Genomic DNA, 20023 nt, shown 5'->3' with positions numbered 1-20023 from the left:
GAAAAAGTTAAAATTTGGTGGACAGTGTAATTTTGATGCTACCAAACAGTAGAGCAGTCTATGCTAATTTTAATGTAATGCGATATAAAATCTTGATGGCGTCGAACGAGTGGTTCCCTACAATAATTCTGTATCGCTCCTCTCCCGTAGAATTCGTCGACCCTGTGTTCACCATGACTAAACTTCGACTCTAAACGTGAGAGTTTAAACAACGGTCGGCACCCATTACAAGCTCGCCTATGGTGTACGCTTTCTCACAACGACGCGTACAAGTCGCATGCACTGATCTACGTAAATCACGTAACTCTTTCTCGTGCAATTTCAGGCAAGCTGCTGAACTGACGGAGAGAACATCGTCTGAGCAAGCAGCTGCTATCAAGGAACCGCTTGGTGCCGTGAACAAACGATGGGACGGACTACTCCGAGGTCTCGTGGAGAGACAGAGGCTATTGGAGAACGCGTTACTGCGTCTAGGGCAATTCCAACACGCTCTAGATGAGCTGCTAGTATGGATCGAGAAGACAGACGACACCCTGGACAACTTGAAAGCCGTGGCCGGTGATCCTCAAGTAATCGAAGTGGAACTAGCCAAACTGAAAGTACTTGTAAACGATATTCAAGCCCATCAAACGAGCGTAGACACTTTGAACGATGCTGGAAGACAGTTGATCGAGGATGGAAAAGGTACAGCCGAAGCTTCGACAACTGCAGAGAAATTGGGTACCTTGAATCGTCGTTGGCGCGATTTGTTGCAACGCGCTGCTGATCGTCAGAGAGAACTGGAAGATGCGCTCAGGGAAGCGCAGTCCTTCACTGCAGAGATTCAGGATCTCCTGTCTTGGCTTGGAGACGTAGACAATACCATAGTAGCGTCGAAACCGGTAGGAGGATTGCCAGAAACAGCTTCGGAACAGCTAGAACGCTTCATGGAAGTGTACAACGAACTGGAACAGAATCGTCCAAAGGTCGAGACGGTTCTTCAGCAAGGACAGGAGTACTTGAAACGCGCCGATTCTAGCAGTGCTGGTGGATTGAATCACAATCTGAGAACTTTGAAACAAAGATGGGATAACGTGACTGCTCGCGCTAGTGACAAGAAGATCAAGCTCGAAATTGCCCTGAAAGAGGCTACAGAGTTCCACGATGCACTCCAAGCGTTCGTCGACTGGTTAACTAACGCGGAAAAGATTCTAACGAATTTGAAACCTGTGTCGAGGGTAATGGAAACTATCCTCGGCCAAATAGAGGAACACAAAGCATTCCAGAAGGATGTTGGAGTTCATCGTGAAACTATGCTGAACCTCGATAAGAAGGGCACGCATTTAAAATACTTCTCGCAGAAACAGGATGTGATTCTAATCAAAAACTTGCTGATAAGCGTGCAACATAGGTGGGAACGGGTAGTCTCGAAATCTGCAGAGAGAACAAGGGCTCTAGACCATGGATACAAAGAAGCCAGAGAATTCCACGATGCTTGGTCCAATTTGATGAACTGGCTCGACGAAACGGAGAGAACTTTGGACGAGGTTGCTGGAGACGGTGGCCTCGGAGGAAATGACCCAGAGAAGATCAAGGCTAGACTCAACAAACATCGCGAGTTGCAGAAGGCTCTCAGTGCTAAACAAGGCACTTATGACACCACCATGAAGAATGGAAAATTATTGAAGGACAAAGCGCCAAAGAGCGACGAATCTGCTCTAAAAGAACTGCTAAACGAATTGAAGAACAAATGGACCACTGTCTGTGGCAAGTGCGTGGACAGGCAAAGGAAGCTCGAAGAAGCTTTGTTGTTCTCTGGACAATTCAAGGACGCTATTCAGGCATTATTGGAATGGCTCAGCAAATCTGAGAAGCAGCTGGCAAATACTGGACCCCTTCACGGCGATCTTGACACCGTGATGAATTTGGTTGAACAACATAAGACCTTTGAAAAAGATCTCGAATCCAGAGCCTCTCAGATGGAGTCTGTGATGAAAACAGGTCGGGAACTTCTTGGTAAATCGCCACCTGATGATGCCTCTGCTATTGGATCGCAGCTTGCTGAATTGAATAATCTTTGGGACACCGTGACTAGACTATCCTCTGACAAGACTGAACGACTCGAAGAAGCCCTCAAAGAAGCTGAACGTCTGCATAAGGCAGTTCACGTGCTTCTGGAGTGGCTAAGCGACGCTGAGATGAAACTAAGATTCGCTGGACAGTTACCGGAAGATGAACAGGAGAGCAGAAATCAGCTGATGGAGCACGAAAAGTTCTTACGTGAATTACGCACTAAGGAAGTCGAGAAAGATCAGACCTTAGAATTGGCTCACACGATTCTTGCGAAGGCACACCCTGATGGAGCTCTAGTTATCAAACATTGGATCACGATCATTCAATCGAGATGGGAGGAGGTTGCCACCTGGGCGCAGCAGAGGAATCAAAGACTGGAAAATCATATGCAAGGACTTCAGGTAAAAGGAGGCAGTCTTTACTGCCTTTTAGAAACATTGATTTCTCGACACACGTGAACTTTGTGAGCTTTATTTATCAATCTTGTCACCTTTTAGGATCTTGATAACCTCCTGGAGGAGTTGTTGTCGTGGTTAGAAGGATTGGAGAACACTCTGAACGCCCTAGAGGCTGAACCACTGCCAGATGACAAAGCTACGCTGGAAATGCTGATCGCGGACCACAGAGAATTTATGGAGAACACCAGTCGCAGACAGAACGAAGTCGATCGCGTTTGCAAAGCCAGACAGATCAAACCCGTAAAGGACACGAAGAAGATATCGAAGGCTAAGTCGCCTGCACCAACGTACGTTCACATTCCTTCTTCCTTTTCTTTTCTTGGTCTCTGTCTTTTTAGCAAGTTCAAACATCAAGATCGCCAAGGATCGCGCTCGTCGAAAATCATCGTTCGTTCGAGGTAGACGAAGTGAAAGATACTCGCCTATCTGCTTCTCGATATTCATTTGAACAACTAAACCGTACTCTCTCTTTTTCGTTCGTTTTCGTTTGCGTACGCTTTGTCGTTTGGAAATTACACTTGCCCGTGCATGTGTTGCGTTTTGTATTCTTGTCCAAGTTATACTCTTTTTTTTATCTTTTTTTTTTTTCTTCTGTGTGCGTTTCGAATAACGATTTCAAATAACGATCAAGAACGGACGTCTACGAGGACAGCTGGAACCGTCAGAAAGGTGCGTTCACGAGTAAAACGGGTTGTCGAAGTCTAATCGGTTCGTTGAATAGTAGCAGCATGGTATGTGATAGAACGTATCTTTGAATCCGAGGAAACTAGTACGAACACTCGAAGCGCATCCATGGCGTACATTCTTTAAACACGGGGAATAGGCCACTGTATTTATAAACGCAATTGTCGAGTTAACGTTATGTTTCTTTATTTCGTTGTTTAAATTGCTCCAAATAATGTTCCACGTGGCCTATTCCCCTCTTCTTTCTCTTTTCTTCCCGTTTGCTCGTCTCGTAAGGAAACTAGAGGATCGATCGGTTCACGAAACCGAGAGTTCTGCCACGCGAGTATTTGATAGAGAAGTGTCGAGTGATGTGACGCATGTTCCTGTTTAGCCGAGCCAGCCCAGGCCGTGAGAGAACACCCGATTCATTGCCGCACATCGGCCCACGGTTCCCACCTAAAGGAAGGTTCGTCACGCCCAGCCTTACTTCGATTCTTTCTAATCGTCCGAACATTGCTTTTGCCCCCTAACACATTTTCCCATTTATCTCTTCGTTTCTTTGCAGCTTTATCGGTCAAATCGATTCTCTTCTCGATGAACGAGTCCTCCCTCGTTTATTCTTCTATCTGCTCCTCTTTTTCTTTCGAATCTCTGCTCATTTCTCTTCTTGCTACTGTTAAGTTCCGAGGAATTATTTATGGTGGTTTATAAAGGTCGATTTTGGATGATTTATTTTATTATTCATAAAGTTCATTTGCTTCTCACGCTTTATTTGTGTAATTCTCCACGACGAGGAGCAGCGAGGGTGCTGATGCGATTTTGTGTCCGTCTATAGCAAAGGCGCCGAGCCGGAGTTCCGTAGCCCGAGGGTAAAACTCCTGTGGGACAGGTGGAGACATGTCTGGATGTTGGCATGGGAACGTCAACGTCGCCTGCAGGATAAGTATAATTACATTCAGGAATTGGACCGTGTTGCGAACTTCAGCTGGGAGGATTGGCGTAAGAGGGTAAGCATGCTCAATAATTGCAGTTAATTTATGTTTCTTTTATTCATCTTTCGTCAGAATTAATCGGTATTATCCCATCACCAGTTCCTGAAGTTCATGAACCACAAGAAATCTAGGCTGACGGATCTCTTCAGGAAGATGGACAAGAACAACGACGGCTTGATCCCTCGCGAGGACTTCATTCAAGGAATCATGAACACCAGTGCGTGCCTTTCTATCATCTTGCTAGATTTGTAAACAAACTTCAAGAATTTGAATGTCATAAATTTTATTTACAGAATTCGAGACATCACGATTGGAAATGGGAGCAGTCGCAGACTTGTTCGACCGCCATGGCGAAGGACTGATAGACTGGAAGGAGTTCATCGCAGCTTTGAGACCAGACTGGGAGGAACGTAGGACGTACAATGACACTGACAAGATCCACGACGAAGTGAAACGATTGGTCATGCTCTGTACTTGTCGCCAGAAATTCCGTGTGTTCCAAGTTGGCGAAGGGAAATACAGGGTACATACTTCACGATTTACGTACATCTCAGAGTTATGGTGACTCTGCTGTCCACGAAATTTGAATTGCAAAATTTGCCTGCTTTCCAGTTTGGCGACAGTCAAAAATTACGATTAGTACGAATTCTGCGATCGACCGTGATGGTACGAGTCGGTGGCGGATGGGTAGCCTTGGACGAATTTCTATTAAAAAATGATCCTTGCCGCGGTGAGTGTTTCTCCCATTTACTCTGTCTATTTCTCTTTTTCTCTACTCCGTTACCGCCGAATTATACCGTCGGAATCGATGAGTTCGGGTTTAGTCCAATTTTGAATGACTTTTTTTTGCTATAACAACGAGTCTTTACAAACAGAACTTTCAAACTTTCCTTCGACCGTTCCGTTTCGTCCCTGTTTGCCTTTGAACGCGACATAGATAGAACGGTTCTTGATCAAAAACGAAATTTCACCGTTTCCCAGACCCCTTGTCCCCATCCAAAGAGGCAGCTAAACGCGTTTATGTTATTTTTATCGACTAGAGACGTGTGATATTGAATTGATTGTCTTTTGTTTGTTTGGGATACGTTGACTAACGTTGTATGCTTCTTACCTTCAGTTTTATTGTTTGCGTTTCTTGTACTCCCACGGAACTAAACTCGTAAAACTTGAAGCAAAAGAGAAAAAGAATCGAACTCAGTCGCTTTCCGCTGCCTCGAGAATAAATACTTCTTCGTGTACGGTATTCGTTGACAAAAGTAAGAAGAATCGCGTAACAGTTGTGCCCGAAAAAGATTTCATTCATCAAATTGTCTCACTAACGAACCCTCATCGACTCTTCCCGCGCGATCATTCATTTCTCTTCATTGTGTCGCATTTCTTTTTTTATGCTATGTATTCACCTACATTTAGTATACGTGTACGATCTCAGCTCCTGAGGTACAAAGTGTGAGCGTGACTAATCATTAACCGACTCTAGACGAGTTTTTTAACACCGTATACATGAGCAGAAGAAGAAAGCGTGTGCTCGTTACTTGCGACCTCCGTCTCGCGTAACATCTATACCTGTATACTCGCTAGGTTTTCATTTCAGCTTGAACACTAACCACCACGAACGAATCTTCGTTCCACGAATTACTTTAACCTTTAGTTTTCTCTCCGTTTTTATCGTTCAAATTTTTGCTGGTTAGCCGTTCTGTTGTATTATGTTTTCTGCAAAAACAAGTTCGTGGAACACGATCGTTCGGTTGACTTACCATAGAGATCATAGTGTATCTTGGTACTTTAGGAGACTCGTATCGCTTGTCATTAGTACGTTACTAACGTCAACCGAATCATCCTCTGCCAATGTCTCTCACTCTCTTTCTCTCTCTCTCCCTCTTACCCTTCAATCAACAAAGTAACAATGTTCCATCTTGTTCCATTATCGAAACATCTCATTTTTTACGCACAATTTTGTCGACGTATCTTTTCGACATTGCGTGTACATTTTTAATTACGCATCGAGTTTATTCGATATTGCATGCCTTCATCCACTTTACATGAAAAAGAAGAAAAAAAAAAAGAAAAAATAAAATAAAATAGAAAACGGACCAACTAAACTCCTCAAATCGTAATTAACTCGTCAAGTTTTTCTAATGCCGATACCGGACCCTAACAAACCGGAACAACATGAGGGTTGGTGTCCGCTCGGTGAGAATCTTTTTATATGGGAATAATTGCAATTCGTGGTCCGTACGTTGTTTCTCTCCTTCATGTTCTTTATCTTTAGAAGAGAAGCTCCATTTTTGTCACTTTTTTTTCCAATTCGCTGAGAAACAGTATGGTAAATATTCACAGAGATTATTCCGCGTTCGTACTGACCACGAAATGAACGTTTTGGTCTATCCTGCATGGTACGTGTCTTGTTCGTGTACATACGTTTGCTTCCTCTCGCAACGAGTTCGAGTCTTGTTGTGTACTTTAGCTCGTTTCCGCGACTGTTTGTCGTATAGAAATTGTCGTGTGTGTGTGCAAAGTGGCATGCAAGACGATGTTCTGATTTCAAACCGTTCTAACAGTGGGTCTTAAATCGCATCCGTGTAGATCTCGCGTTTACCTCAGAATTAGTACCTTTCTCGATCATTTCTCCCCATCATTATTACACGACGGAACGTTGAAATCCGTTTATTGGACACCGTGTCCAATATTTTTAATTTTCTGCCATTTTTTCTCGTGTCGACAAGGAATCCCGTGTGTATCGAAACGTCTCGTTTATCCCTCACTTGGGCGTCGTCGTCGAAAGTCAACGCGTCTTGTTCCTATTTACTCGGGGTCTTTGATTAGGTTTCCGTGGCAGATAAATAAAGGAACTCGTCTTTGACGATTTGCGAGTGCTTTGAAATTAAGCAGACGGTTGACATTCGAGGTCGACGCGATTCGCATGCCGTCCCCACGTCGTTCGAATATTTTTCTCTCTTCAACAGCGTAATTAACGGGGAACCGTGATTAGATCAGCGTCAAATCAAAGCGGTTAACGCGTGAAACTTTACGATATCGATCGCAATCGACACGATTGTTCGTCCAGATTTTACCCTTAATTATCATTCAAACCCCTCGACTATCGTCGGACAAATATTCTATAATACACTGTACTTTTATTTCTTTTTTGTTCCACCGTACACTCGCACATGAACATACCGCGTGCGCCGCTATCATCGCCTCTCAACTATTACTACTACTGCTACTATCGCTACTTACTCTATTTACCCTGGCTATTACCGCTACGACAACCTAATACGTTCTCTACTAATCTTTATCTCTACTCCAACTTTCTCTCTGCACGACACCACAAACACCTCTCTACGATACAACTCGACTATAAATCGGCTCTTTGATCTATCGCTGTTGTTAACGCGCATGATTATTCGATAACGCCGCTGTAACTGTGCCCCTACCTGCGTATATCTGATCGCTTCACGTACTCTTGTATATCTTTGATCGCTCTGATTTGTACTATGTATTTCCTCTACTATTTCTCGGCTACCCGTTAATTATCCGCTCTCTGTCTCTCTCTCTCTATATATATATCGTTACCTGTCTCTGCCCTACTTCTCTCTGTCTCTTTCTCTGTTTCTCTCTCTATTTATCTCTCTGTCTATGTAAAAAAAAAACTACTCTTTGTACTTTGGCCCCGCGCCCCCTTTTCGACACCCTGCGATACATGTCCTGTAACGCCTTCCTTCTAACTTGCGTGCACGCAACACACTGTAGCCAAGGGAAGAACGAATATCGAGCTGCGAGAGCAATTCATATTGGCGGACGGCGTCAGCCAGACTATGACTGCGTTCAGATCGAAGCCGAGCCCGACCTCGACGCTGCAGCGTACGCAAATCTCATCCGCGAATGCCGGACCCATCACCAAGGTAACGTGTGTGTGTCACCATTCTCTCGTTCCCTCGGTGGATCTTCTAGATCGCGATTAACGAGCTTCCAAGCTGAGTCGTCACTCGTGAATCTACTCTCGGTTCGACTCTCAGCTTGAGGAATCTCGGGAATCGTGATCCAGGATCGATCCGGGAACCTTAAGGCCTCATTCGCGTAGGTATGCGAGAGCCACCGATACACGCGTGTCGAGGCAACGAATTTTTATCTTAATTCCAATGGATGGATAGTCTTATTATCCACGCTAGTTACACCTTTGCTAATTGCGTCGGCATTCGTGCACTCGAATCCGTAGTACCTGCGAGAACGAGGCCTAATACTCGTATATCTCTTTCTCTCCATCGAGTCGCGTGCTCGAGTCACCCCATGGAGGGTGATTTGCGTAAATATATGCAAACTGGACCGCTGGATCGTTCGTTGATCCGTTCAGCCGCCTGAAAGCCGATCGATGCTCCACGAGGAATGACGTTGTCGGAGTTTCCTTGGTTCGATATCGATCGCAACGATCGCACGCATCGTAGATCCTCCCTGTCGTCTCTCTGTCTCTTGACTTGTCTTGGCTTTGCCGGTCCTCTTTCTGTCTGGTCTTTTGCCTAGCTCGTTCAAACGACGATTCCATTTTCACTTAGGTAAGTACCAAGCAACCTGACCAAGGAAATCAGGGACTATTTTTTCTCCAATCCTCTGGACTTATTTTTTTATCCTCGCATGTTAGCATGCCAGCTTTCGAAACGGTAGCAATCGTCGCACATAGAGCTACCTTAGCCCAGCCACGCACCTCGAGGTAGTCGCTTTCAGTCATCCCTGTCCCTCATTCGGCTCCACTCCGAGCTCCCTTTCGGTTTTCAGCCCACGAAGTCCCCAACATGTCCCGGCCCTAGCCACGCTGATGCGCCTTCGAAATCGGGATTCAACGGATCGTGCCGTGAATCGAAACAGTCCTTGGCGCTTCATTCCGCCGAGGGAATACAGAGTACCTCACCTCAGGAGATGCGATTTCACGAGATTCTATTTCTTTGTTTTTCTTTTTTTTTTTTCTTCTTTTTTATTCTACAGTTTCTTTCCTCACTGTCTCTATCTCTGTTGAGAGTCTGTACGTTGTGCCCGACGTCGTCGTTGATTCGGGCGGCGTGCCCTGCGTCGCCGTAGTCTCCTCGACATCCGAGTGACCTGTTCACACGACGAAACGATTACAGAGTTTTTGATCGACAGACACGTTAGAGATATTTAAATGAAATTGCTAAAGAAAGTTTCAAGAGTTCGTAAAAGGATCGATCGGAAGCTCGAGTGTTCGTTCGATCGACGGACAAACGTGAGAAGACGGTGCTTCCGCCACATACGACCGGAGTATTCCTAAACTTTTCGTTTATGGTGTAGCGGAGGAGTTTATGAACCAGCTGACGCCGATTTTTGAGAGTTTGAGGCAAAAGGAGGATCTCCCGTGCTCGTATCCCCTCCACATGCACGCCCCCTCTTATCATTGGGTAAATAAGAAAACTCTGTCTACTCTTTTAATTTCTGCTGTCGATGGTGTGTGACACACATTGTATTACCCGATACAATTGATTAACAGTCTTATTTATTTCTATTGTATTCCTCATTGTTTCTGTTTTCTGTTTTTTTCTTTTTTTTTCCTTTTTTGTGCCTTTCTTTATTTTTTTGGGTGATAGTGATTTGTCTCCCTCGAGTGCGCTTATCACGTTCCCCGATATCGTATGACGACCGATTGGAACGTCTCGTTGTTCACGATCTCAACGCCCGGCAATATCGTACCGATCTCGCGATCCCAATACCAATTCCGGATCTCAATTTTTTTTTATTCTTACATTCGTTTCTTTTTTCTTTTTCTTTTTTTTTTTCTCTATTATTTGCGCTGCTGCTGTCGCTGCCGCTGCCCTCAGCATTCCCGCAATATCGTGCGTTCGATTCTCGTGACGATACGCGCGTACGTAAATGCGACGAAATATCCACTTCGACTCATGGCATCGTAGCTTTAACGAGGATCATCTGTGCATGCGGTAGAACTGGTAGTTTAGCTCGACGACCGTGCTCTTCACGGTTTCTAGGTACGTCGATTCGCGGGAAGATACTCGAAAGAGCAGCGCATGTATCTCGAGTCTCACTGAACGCGTAAAACGCATTTCGTTTTTAGTTCCGCAGTAGCTGTCGGGGTTTTACTCTCTCTCTCTCTCTCTCTCTCTCTCTCTTTCTGTCTTTCGTTTCCACGTTCGTCAGCCTGATTTGCCGTGACTGATTTCTCAAATTGGATGCCTCTGAACGATCTCCCCTCCCTCATAGGACGAACCGGGAACATTTCCTGCTCGTCCTGGACGATCAGTATCCTCGACATTTCTCACAGAAATGTAAAGAGTCCAAAGAAATTCGTTCGTATGGAGATCTTTTACGACACCCTGTAAGATTGGACGTCGAGGGTGCTGAACGTTGCAGAACGAAATTTTCACGCGAGACGCGGTTCGCGGATACGGTGAACTACTGTATCGATATGTGCATAACGATCTCCTGTATTGCTGTATTGGTGCGTGCATAGTGGCGTTGATCGGAGATACTTCGAATCACCATAAGCTACTCTATCTGTCCCAACTTCCTCTGGTAAGTTTGCATGGATCTCTTTTTCGTTAGACGTAAAAGTCGCTCTCTATCTCTGTCGAGCTACCACGGTGGTCTTTTTTTTCACTGGTCTCTTTTTTTTGTTTTTTCTATTCTTCTTCCTTCGATCGATCGATCGGTTTCTAGTTCGCAACGGTGGCGTTGAAAGGTTGTAAACGAACGACCGAGCAGCACCGCGAAAAGAAACGACCAAGTTTCTACGCGATATCGTCGATATAGAATCACGTGGCAGAAGGAAATTTGTAGTTATTGAAAAAGTAAAAGAATTTTCTTTAATCAAATTTTGTTAGCGCTTGCAGCCTGATATTGCTTCCTTCTGCCGCGAGATTCGACACGTATCGCTTCAACTAACAGCATCGACGCGTCGCACTCGCGCGTCGACCGGTTCAAACAATTCTCGCTGTTTGTCTATCTGTTTGTTTGTCTCTCTGTTTCTACCGCGTACTTGCCTCCTCTGGTAGAACGCATCTTTCTGTACCGTTTCCCGTCCGTGTTCATTTACCCGAGCTGAGCTTTCTGTCGCGTAGGTGAGGGAACGCAGCGCGCGAAGTGTTCCTATGGGACAATCGCGAGCATCGCGCTCCTCGCTGAGCGCTGGCACGCCGGACAGCCTCAGCGACAACGAGAGTTCCTTCAAGATTGGCTCCGCCAGGAAGACGAGTACTCCTTACAGAAGCACTATGACACCAGGTAAAAATATCTACGAAAATCATATTTTTATACATTTCTTACTTACTTCTTTTGGGAAACAATCCGTATTAGAATCCTAAATGTTTGAACGTTGGGTAATCGACTAACGTGAATTTTATTGCAGGTGGTAGTCGACCATCGAGTAGACCAACTTCGAGACCGACATCTAGACCAACCAGCAGACCTGGGAGTAGACCCGCCTCCAGACAAGGAAGCAAACCACCGAGTCGCTATGGCTCCACGCAGTCGTTAGATAGCACTGGTAGGGATTGGTGAAAAATCAGTAATAGAATAAATTACGTGAAATATTTATAACCTTCTCTTACACTTTCATCGCTTCCAGACGATTCGACCAATTTGAGCCGTATTCCACGCAGAACAGCGGTGAGCACGACGGGAAATACTCCCACCTCCAGCAGGCATAATAGCGTTTCAGGAAAGCGACTGGGAACGCCTGTGAACGGATCAAGTTCCCGACCCCGAACACCTACAGGCCTGGTTAGTCCTGCCAGTGGTGTTCCAGCGAGGTTCGTACCAATATCTCCTGTCTTCCCCGTGTGTTCATCTGAAAAAAAAAACATAAAAATTACCTGCGAACAACTAACTCGCATCTTGTCGAATCTAGATGATTTTGTCGCATCGTCAGTTCGTGGTATAGATATTAACGACGATCGTATGTATCGTAATCTTGGAATGATGTTGATCGACGTGTCGTGTGCAGGATACGATGTCCATTCTCCCGGCATTTTGATCACCCTTATCGTTTTGTTTTTCTTTATTTTGTTTCCTTTCCTTTTTTTTTTTTTCTTTTTTTTCCGTTGTCTTCTTATCGCCCATTCCTCGTCGAAGGAAATTCGCCAGGCAATCTAGAAAAAGAAAAACGCGATATTAGTACCATGCCTATTAACCATTCGGTTCTCACGTGTCAGTTAACGACGATTAACATAAATTTGGTTAATAACATTTTTTTAGGTTTGGCACAATCCATAGAGCTTCGAGCATTCCAACCCTGACTGGTGTCGGCACACCGATCAGGTAAACTAAATTAACGATTATCGAATCGACAATCAAAATTGGCTATTGGCTTTAGCTTCATCTATCACGTGGTACATAACGCTACTGTCATGGTGGATCGTTTATTTACGGTGCAATATGCCTCGAATCATCTAACCTCTCTTCCAAATTCATTTCTCTATCATACAATCAATGCTCGCGGCAGTGGTGGAGGTGATTTCATTATTTTTGTTTTATGTTGGAGTTTTCGGTTCCCTCAGTTTAATTGCTCGAGTTTTCGTTCGCGGTTTATTAAAGGGAAAAGAAAAATATTGACACCACTCGAAAATGCTGAAAGAGACGCGCAGTAGGTATTCGTGTGACAGTTGATTAAACTGATTAATTGGATGGTGATGGTTTAGCCGCTCAAGGATTCCCGTGTATGTGGGCACGGATATAAAATCCCCACAATCAACGACCAGCAATATTTCCACTCATTCTACGCAAAGCAACCACTCGACTGTTTCTACCGATTCTACCGGGTATGGCCGAACTCTTCTTTCCCGCTCTTATTAACACAAACTGTCTCGTCTTTTTATTTCTCTGTGCACTGTGTGTCATTTGCATGTACACTCGAGTATCATATTTTCGTTCTGTCCTTTGTTTAAGATTTGTTATTTTACGTTGCTATTATTTTCATTAGAAACGAGCTTTACGGTAACAATCGCATTGCTTCCCAATGAATGCACTCGTTCAACGAAAAGATCCGTATTTGACGATGAGCGATTGCGTATTGGTGAAAGTTACGTAGCTTCGATCGCAAACGTGCAAATTTCGATACGTTTGCCTTCGTTGTTCGTGCAATTAGCGCCAGGTTTGGTGATGCAGCTTCGCCTCATTAACGGCCATGTTTAACCGTGCACCGCTTCTGATCTATTTAATAATCCAGTATCGTATTTGTTTTCTAACACCATAGGAGCAGCTCGATGTATACAAATTCAGCAACTAACACTTCGTCGGCCGTTAAACAAGCTAGGTAATCATCGTTTCGGTTTTACTCGGTTTATACGTACTTTGGTTTGTCGCTTGTGTCGTTGTAATCACGCGACCGTGCCAAAAGAAAGCCGGACGGGCATAGCCAGTTTCAACACGCACCCGATACGACCAGGCTGCGTACTTTTCGTTCACGAGATCGATCGTTTCAAACGATTTCGATTATCGAACTGATCGTGTTCGATGCCAACCGTAAGAATCCACGTATAACGCGCGTTGCTGATTTTCTATAGAACAAGGACACCATCCAGCGGATCGAGCACACCACTGCCGCCATCTCTGAAGCTATCCAGGAAACCTTCAGGCGCCTCGGACACGTCCGTATCTACGACACCGGCCAGCCAGCGAAAAGGCAAACCTACACCGATCGATCAACGAGCGCCATTCCGATTGTAGTCACCGAACGTGTCATCGTAGTCACTGAAAGGCCAAACACTTCTCGAAACCGTGACCGTCGGCGATCAAATCGACGACCCGTCGACACTTAGGATATTCTAATATATAATAACGATTCAAGCACGGGGCCGCCATCCGAGAGAGTTGCCCATGTCGTTGCTAGCTTTCCCGCTGCTTCGGATAATTAATGCGATTGTTCGTTTCATGGCTAGTAATGGTCGTTGCATCGAGGCTGCTTCTCTCGGGGTCGACCGAATCGAGTGAAAGAGCTTAACACTATCGAAGTATTTTGTAAAAAGAAAAAAAAAAAAAAAAATGAAATGCATAGAAGCGCGAGGAGCTGATAAATGGACGCAATGGCAAAGCGGTCCAAAGAGAAAAATTATCGCGGAAGTGAACGTCGATTGTGTACGTAAAGAGGTCGCTGCGTATGATTCAGACGTTTGTTCCGCGGCCGAACGTATCGATTAACTCTTTCGTAATAAGTTTTCTTTACCGAAAAATAGCGATAACGGTTATTATTAATGTAATTGTAATTTTACGTTATCTATAGGACTAGGTTTTTACCGGTCGTAACACACGAGTAACGTTTCATGTCCGAGGAGAAAACATTCGTCGCCGTGGTGTATGCGTATTTACGAATCACGGAATTCGACGATACGGCGTACGCCTGATCCCGTGTCGCTGACTTTATTAATTCGGTCAATCTTTTCGTTGTTTCGTCTTCTTTTTTTCGGTCATCGTGTTTTTATTTCTTTTTTTAATTATTTTTCTCTGTCTCTCGTTTACTGATGGAGAAAGGGCCCTACGGGAAGAGCAAACGAAACTGAAATGAAATCAAGAAGAAATAGACGCGATGTATGTACATATTGCTCGAATCTCTGGGTCGGTGTCGCACCGGGAACCACTCCGCGAATAAGACAATTTCCTAAAGAAAAAGACACAAATTACGCTACACGCAACGATTGCCTTAGGTCTATCGCCGTAAACCGCTTCTGCGCGAATCGTACCTGCCTACCGAAGTGCACCGACGCACGGATGAACCGAAAGGGCCCTTGGAAGTGTCGGCCAAGCGAACGGAGAACGCGTTTAATGTGAAAATCATAGCCGCTTCGTCCAAGAAAAACAAAAAGAAAAAAAAAAAAAACGGCAGAAACCCGTTTATACTTGTCGGGCTTTATAAATGATGTATATCTATTTTGCGAAAGGCATTTCCGAGCGTTTTTCCCCTCTTTTTCTTCCCCTTTTTTTACGTTTTAGGATGCGATAATTAACGCGCGAGATAGCACGATTCGTACGATGATGCGATTAATCTATTAACTATTCTTAAATGTTAATCTCTGTTTTCGCTTTACTTGAAGGTTCTGTATCGTCGCTACTAATTGCAGTGGAAAAAAAATATACGCAAACGCACACGCATTTGACACCAAAAAAAAAAAGAAGATCAGAAAGTGAGAAAAATGATGAAACCTACACACTGAAACATCCTGTCCATTCGAACTAGATTCCTATAGAAAGAAAGGGGAACCTAGAAGCCATATAAAAAGTATCGTTTATTATAATAATTCGAATTCTTCATTCGCGGAACAAGTTGTATTTACAAATTAATACGCAAACTTAACAACAAATCTATATACAATAGTAACGGATTCATATAAACGAACTTATCTACGCGATGATAATCAATATCGCTTGATTTAGGTTTAACAAAATTAGTGCCGTAAAGTGTAGGACGGACCGAACGGAACGGACGATCTATCCAAAGAACTGCCTTCATTCGTGACAGCCAGACTATCCTCGCTCGAAGACTGCTCTATTCGTTCGACTCGTTATAAGACGTATAGATCAACGACTAAATTTACTTTCGTGAGAGTTTCTGAAGCCGGGCTTTCAATCCTGTAGCGCTTAGTTTTAGCTTTTCCACCTTGTTCTTATTTCCAAATTTCTTTCTCATCTCCTCCATTCTTTCTTTTCGTATTCGTTGTTGCTCCTTCTTCCAGATATCCTACGAAACCCACTATATAAATATCAGGAAATTCGGGCGAATAAAATATGATGAATGATGTACTTTGAAGTCCTGACAGAAGCCGAGCCAGAGGATAAAGAACGCGTTCGGATCAGCCGCGTCTAGGTTCGTTCCTTTGGGCGTATACTGGTAGAATTGCATCACAGCCTTGAATTTATTTTTCGCTTCGACCATAGCCTCCTGCTCGTTCGCTATTTCCGTTGCCGCTTCGCGGAAAAACGAGTTCATTTTCTCTTCGAACGGACCGGACGATTCGGGATCTGCTTCCACGACGATATTGCACTTTTCGGTGCAAACTACGATATAAAAGGTAAAAAGCGTATTACGTGAACGTGGGATGTAAGAAAAGAAGAAAAACTTACACCTCTGACAGATATTTACCCTGAAGCTCTTTCTTCAATCTCTCCAACTCGCCCGAGATATATTCAAAATTAATCGTCGATGCCGCCTCCATATCTGCCGGTTCCGGAACCGGTAAGGGCAAAGGTTCTTCGAAGTTGTGATCCTTCTCTTGAGCTAATCTTGCCCTAACGACGTAGTGGAGCAAAGTAATACCAGGTACATTCGACTTCACGTCCTTTAACTTTCCTAAAATCTCCAGACCGAACCCATCAGCCTGACCTCGCGTCCTGTTCCCGCCATTCATGTAGTTACCGAGCGTGAGGATCAACGCCATCACTTTCTTCAGAGAACTGGAGTTTCGTAAAAAATCGCAAGTGCTTCGTAAATTAGTTAATTTCGATGAAACAGTTGAGATCGCGTCTTGGAATTCAGCTTGAAACATTAGGCACGCTATCCTCTCCGAGAAATGATTTATACTGGAGAGTTTCTTGAGGAAAATTTCTGGTCGATCCAAAGGAACATCTGGATTACTTTCCTCAAAAAGCTTTATATCTTCCAGTTCCTTTTGAGTTGGCCTCTGTGAAGAATCACAGTTCGCATAATTTATTCCATAAAATCCAAAATGACAAACGAAATTTCGCCTGCAATATCTAAATACCTACGATTTCGTATATCTGTTGCAATGCCTCCAGATTAACAACGCTGGTATCCAAACTGTAAACCGCATTCTCAACTTCGCAGAAGTCTACATGCAAACTCTTCTCTAGAATACCTACGGTCCTGGATCGTTTCGAGTCGAGGATTTTGGCTGGCTGCATTTTAGACGGTTTCAAAGCTTCGTCCGCTTTTTTGACCGGTTTTCTGGCGGTCACCTGACGGGAGAACAGACCGGCGAACTCTTTCATGTCCAGATTTTTCTCTTCCTCTAGCTCCAACCATAGTGGAATCTATAAAGGTAACACGCGGCAACCTCGTACTTCTTCGTCTCCTTTCTATGTCGAAATTACCTGTGCGGGAGAGTCTGCAGCGTCGACGGAACCACGTTCTGTTGCTACTGCTGGCACCAAAATCCTGGTCCAATACAGCGGTTTCATAGGAACATCGGGGCAGAGCGCCTCCTTTCTCATACCTAAAGGAGGAAGATCGTTCTGATCATCGCGAAATCGCCAGTATGTCGCGCAGGCAAGTCCTGTCCTGTTACTCACACGCTCTGCTAGCTGGGTTCCAACCTCCGATTGGAGGTGCAGGTAAAGGACAAGGTCCCGGTGTTGGTCCATGGCTTCCTCCTGATAGAGCACCTGGCGGAGGCGGGGGTGGAGGAGGACCTCCAGGTATACCCATAGACGGTGGTGGCGGTGGAGGTGGTGGTCCGCCGAGAGTGCCACCCATGGACGGTGGTGGAGGCGGAGGTGGCGGTACGCCGATCAAAGGCGTGGGTGGCGGCGGTGGAGGTGGCGGAGCTGACGGTCCTCCGGTTAACACGCCGATCGAAGGTGTCGGAGGAGGAGGTGGCGGAGGTGGAGGAGGAGGAATCGAAGAACCTCCGTGTAATGCGCTGATGGAAGACGTGGATAAAAGTGGAGGTTGAGGTGGAGGCGGCGGAGGCGGCGGAGGTATGGAGTTATACAGAGATGCTTGTGATTGTAGCGGAGGCGGAGGTGGCGGTGGTGGCGGCGGCGGTGGTGGTATAGAATCCGCGTGTCTTCCAATCGACGGTGCAGGGGACGGAGGTGGCGGTGGTGGAGGAGGTGCAGGTGGTGCTACTTGTAACTCTCCTGTCATCGGCTGTAAAATTGGAGGTGGTAATGGAGGAGGTGGGGGTGGTGGTGGCACAGGTGGTAACGAAGTTATACTTCGTTGTGACGAAAACGATTGCGTAGGGGTGGGACATGCTGGTAGCGGCGGCGGTGGTGGTATGGAAAACGATGGCTGAGAGACGGCGGCCGTATTGTTTAGAGAACGATAGTCTAGAAAAGGCGAGGGTGGTGGAGGAGGTGGAGGAGGTGGTGGGGGTGGCGCACTCGAGAACGCAGGTGGGGAAGAAACTAGTTGTGGCAGTGGTGCGACAGGCGAAGTTAGGGTCAATGATAATCGACTAACTCGAGCCTGTGTCGCGTCGTTTCCAACACCTTTTGCGTCCTTCGGACCACTTGCAGCTGATGTCGTGGAAGTGGCGCTTGAAGACTGCTCTTGAGAGGTCGCATCCTGAACGATGTGCCTCTCAAGAGGTGAACAGAATGTTCCAGAACTTCTCCCTTTGGGGAAGTCTTCGGTACTTCCTTCCGGAAGAACTGCCGTGGGAGATGTTTGCGTAGATTTACCTTGAGTACTTCTGTCCACATTTTTCGCGAGTTCTCGAAGTCGTTCGAGTTCCCGTCTCAACGATTCCTTCTCCGAATCTCGTCGGTCTTTCAAGGAAACTTCTTCGGAAGTTAAACTAGCAGATATAGACGGCGTGTCTTTGCACTGAGCCTGATCTTCCTGAAACAAGTTACACGTTCGTTTACTGCGTTCGTGGGAACACGGTGTCTGACAATCCGAGAATACGAATAGACGTCTTACTGCGAACTCCTTGTTCCGAGCAACGCTTTCGATGGTAATCGATCCGATAATGCCATCCGACACGAACTTGGAGTAAATTCTGGACGCGAATTGTTCGACTTCGGTTTCCGTGAGTATCGACTTTAACTGCTCCGGTAGTGCCGAGATCAACGTACCGACGATCCGACGTTCTGAAAGATTAAAAGATCTTTAAATAACTTTCCCCGCTCTCTATTCGTTTCCCCATTCAATTCCGTGCAATCTCACCCGATCGTTCGTTTCGAAATCTAGCAAAACTCGAGGAAACGAGACAAACATCGAACCTGTGCAATCCTCACTGATCCAGTATTTAATGAATACTTCATTTCTGGCTTCCACGTTGTTCCCGCCTACGTCCGGCATTGGCTGTTCTTATCTGCACGTGACCGATCCCCGACTTTTCACGATTGCAAGATCAAGACATAACCGATTTCCACGAAAACTCGACGGAGACTCACAGTATTCGCGTTGCCGTTGTGCGTCGTCGTCTTTTGTCCCCGATTCTCACAATTATTCGGTAAAACGTCTCGCAGTATAATTAAACGTTGACCGCCTCTTTAACCTCTGACAGCGTCGAGATAATCGCCAATCGTGCAGTTAAACAATCTCCCTTTAATCGAAACATGCTCCATTCCGTTGAAACGACCTTGAAAACGCCACCTCGATAACTCGTGCTTCCAATATCATATCGAATAACCAAGAAAGAATTTTTTACGATGCTATGACGATACCATTGCACGACGATAGGACGCGTACGACTTCGGAAACACAAGCGCGAACGTGGCGAAATCCCGCCTCTTTGATAAAACATTATCGCGCCCCTTATCGAAATGGGAAATCTATTAGTCTCGACTGTGTATCATCGCGAGCAATTCGCAGAGCGTCTCTGCAAACAAACTTCTCAAACAACTCGTTTCCTAGCTGTTGAATAGAGGGATACAGAGCGTTTCAAAATATGCGACACGATTCTTACTTTAAGCAAATACGGTTATCTTCTCGTCGCCGATGCATCGTGATTTCCGTTAGATTCGCGCAAAGGAAGATCTACGGAGGGGGAAAGAGGCGAAATAATTACGTTCGACGAACGTGCCGCATGCTTTGAAACACCCTGTACCTCGTTTCTCATTCTCGTATTGGGGTCACCAGCGAGAAGAGATACGGTGTACGCTCACCGAAAAGAGGGGACATGGAAGACCGTTCGAGTTCATGATTCTTAGAGAGCGTCG

General features: G+C 45.3%; 2 protein-coding genes across 9 annotated transcripts in view; one reads left to right on the top strand and one right to left on the bottom strand.

Moving 5' to 3' along the window:
- The window catches only part of shot (dystonin-like protein short stop), a 69633-nt gene extending 54345 nt beyond the window's left edge, over nt 1-15288 (top strand). For all 8 annotated transcript variants that reach the window (XM_017900686.1, XM_017900661.1, XM_017900669.1 and 5 more), the window contains 15 exons: nt 326-2453; nt 2550-2797; nt 3568-3642; nt 4012-4183; nt 4268-4385; nt 4462-4691; nt 4781-4898; nt 7919-8070; nt 11245-11407; nt 11532-11669; nt 11751-11934; nt 12380-12442; nt 12823-12942; nt 13377-13436; nt 13687-15288. In XM_017900686.1, coding sequence (XP_017756175.1) covers nt 326-2453; nt 2550-2797; nt 3568-3642; nt 4012-4183; nt 4268-4385; nt 4462-4691; nt 4781-4898; nt 7919-8070; nt 11245-11407; nt 11532-11669; nt 11751-11934; nt 12380-12442; nt 12823-12942; nt 13377-13436; nt 13687-13849 — 4132 coding nt within the window. In that variant the 3' untranslated portion in view covers nt 13850-15288. The remainder of the gene's footprint in view (nt 1-325; nt 2454-2549; nt 2798-3567; nt 3643-4011; nt 4184-4267; nt 4386-4461; nt 4692-4780; nt 4899-7918; nt 8071-11244; nt 11408-11531; nt 11670-11750; nt 11935-12379; nt 12443-12822; nt 12943-13376; nt 13437-13686) is intronic.
- A 381-nt stretch (nt 15289-15669) lies between these two features.
- LOC108547837 (formin-2) overlaps nt 15670-20023 on the bottom strand; it is a 6769-nt gene continuing 2415 nt past the window's right edge. The window contains exons 4-11 of the mRNA XM_017900523.1: nt 19970-20015; nt 18780-18949; nt 17423-18698; nt 17225-17346; nt 16880-17164; nt 16257-16794; nt 15918-16171; nt 15670-15854 (exon numbers count right to left, since the gene is read on the bottom strand). Of these exons, the coding sequence (XP_017756012.1) occupies nt 15708-15854; nt 15918-16171; nt 16257-16794; nt 16880-17164; nt 17225-17346; nt 17423-18698; nt 18780-18949; nt 19970-20015 (2838 nt within the window). The 3' untranslated portion in view covers nt 15670-15707. The remainder of the gene's footprint in view (nt 15855-15917; nt 16172-16256; nt 16795-16879; nt 17165-17224; nt 17347-17422; nt 18699-18779; nt 18950-19969; nt 20016-20023) is intronic.

The sequence above is a fragment of the Eufriesea mexicana genome, unplaced genomic scaffold (assembly GCF_001483705.2).
Source record: "Eufriesea mexicana isolate 0111107269 unplaced genomic scaffold, ASM148370v2 scaffold474474835, whole genome shotgun sequence".
In the NCBI taxonomy this organism is placed as follows: Eukaryota; Metazoa; Arthropoda; class Insecta; order Hymenoptera; family Apidae; genus Eufriesea; species Eufriesea mexicana.
The sequence above is the reverse complement of the archived record's forward strand: the minus strand, read 5'-3'. Positions and strand labels throughout refer to the sequence as shown.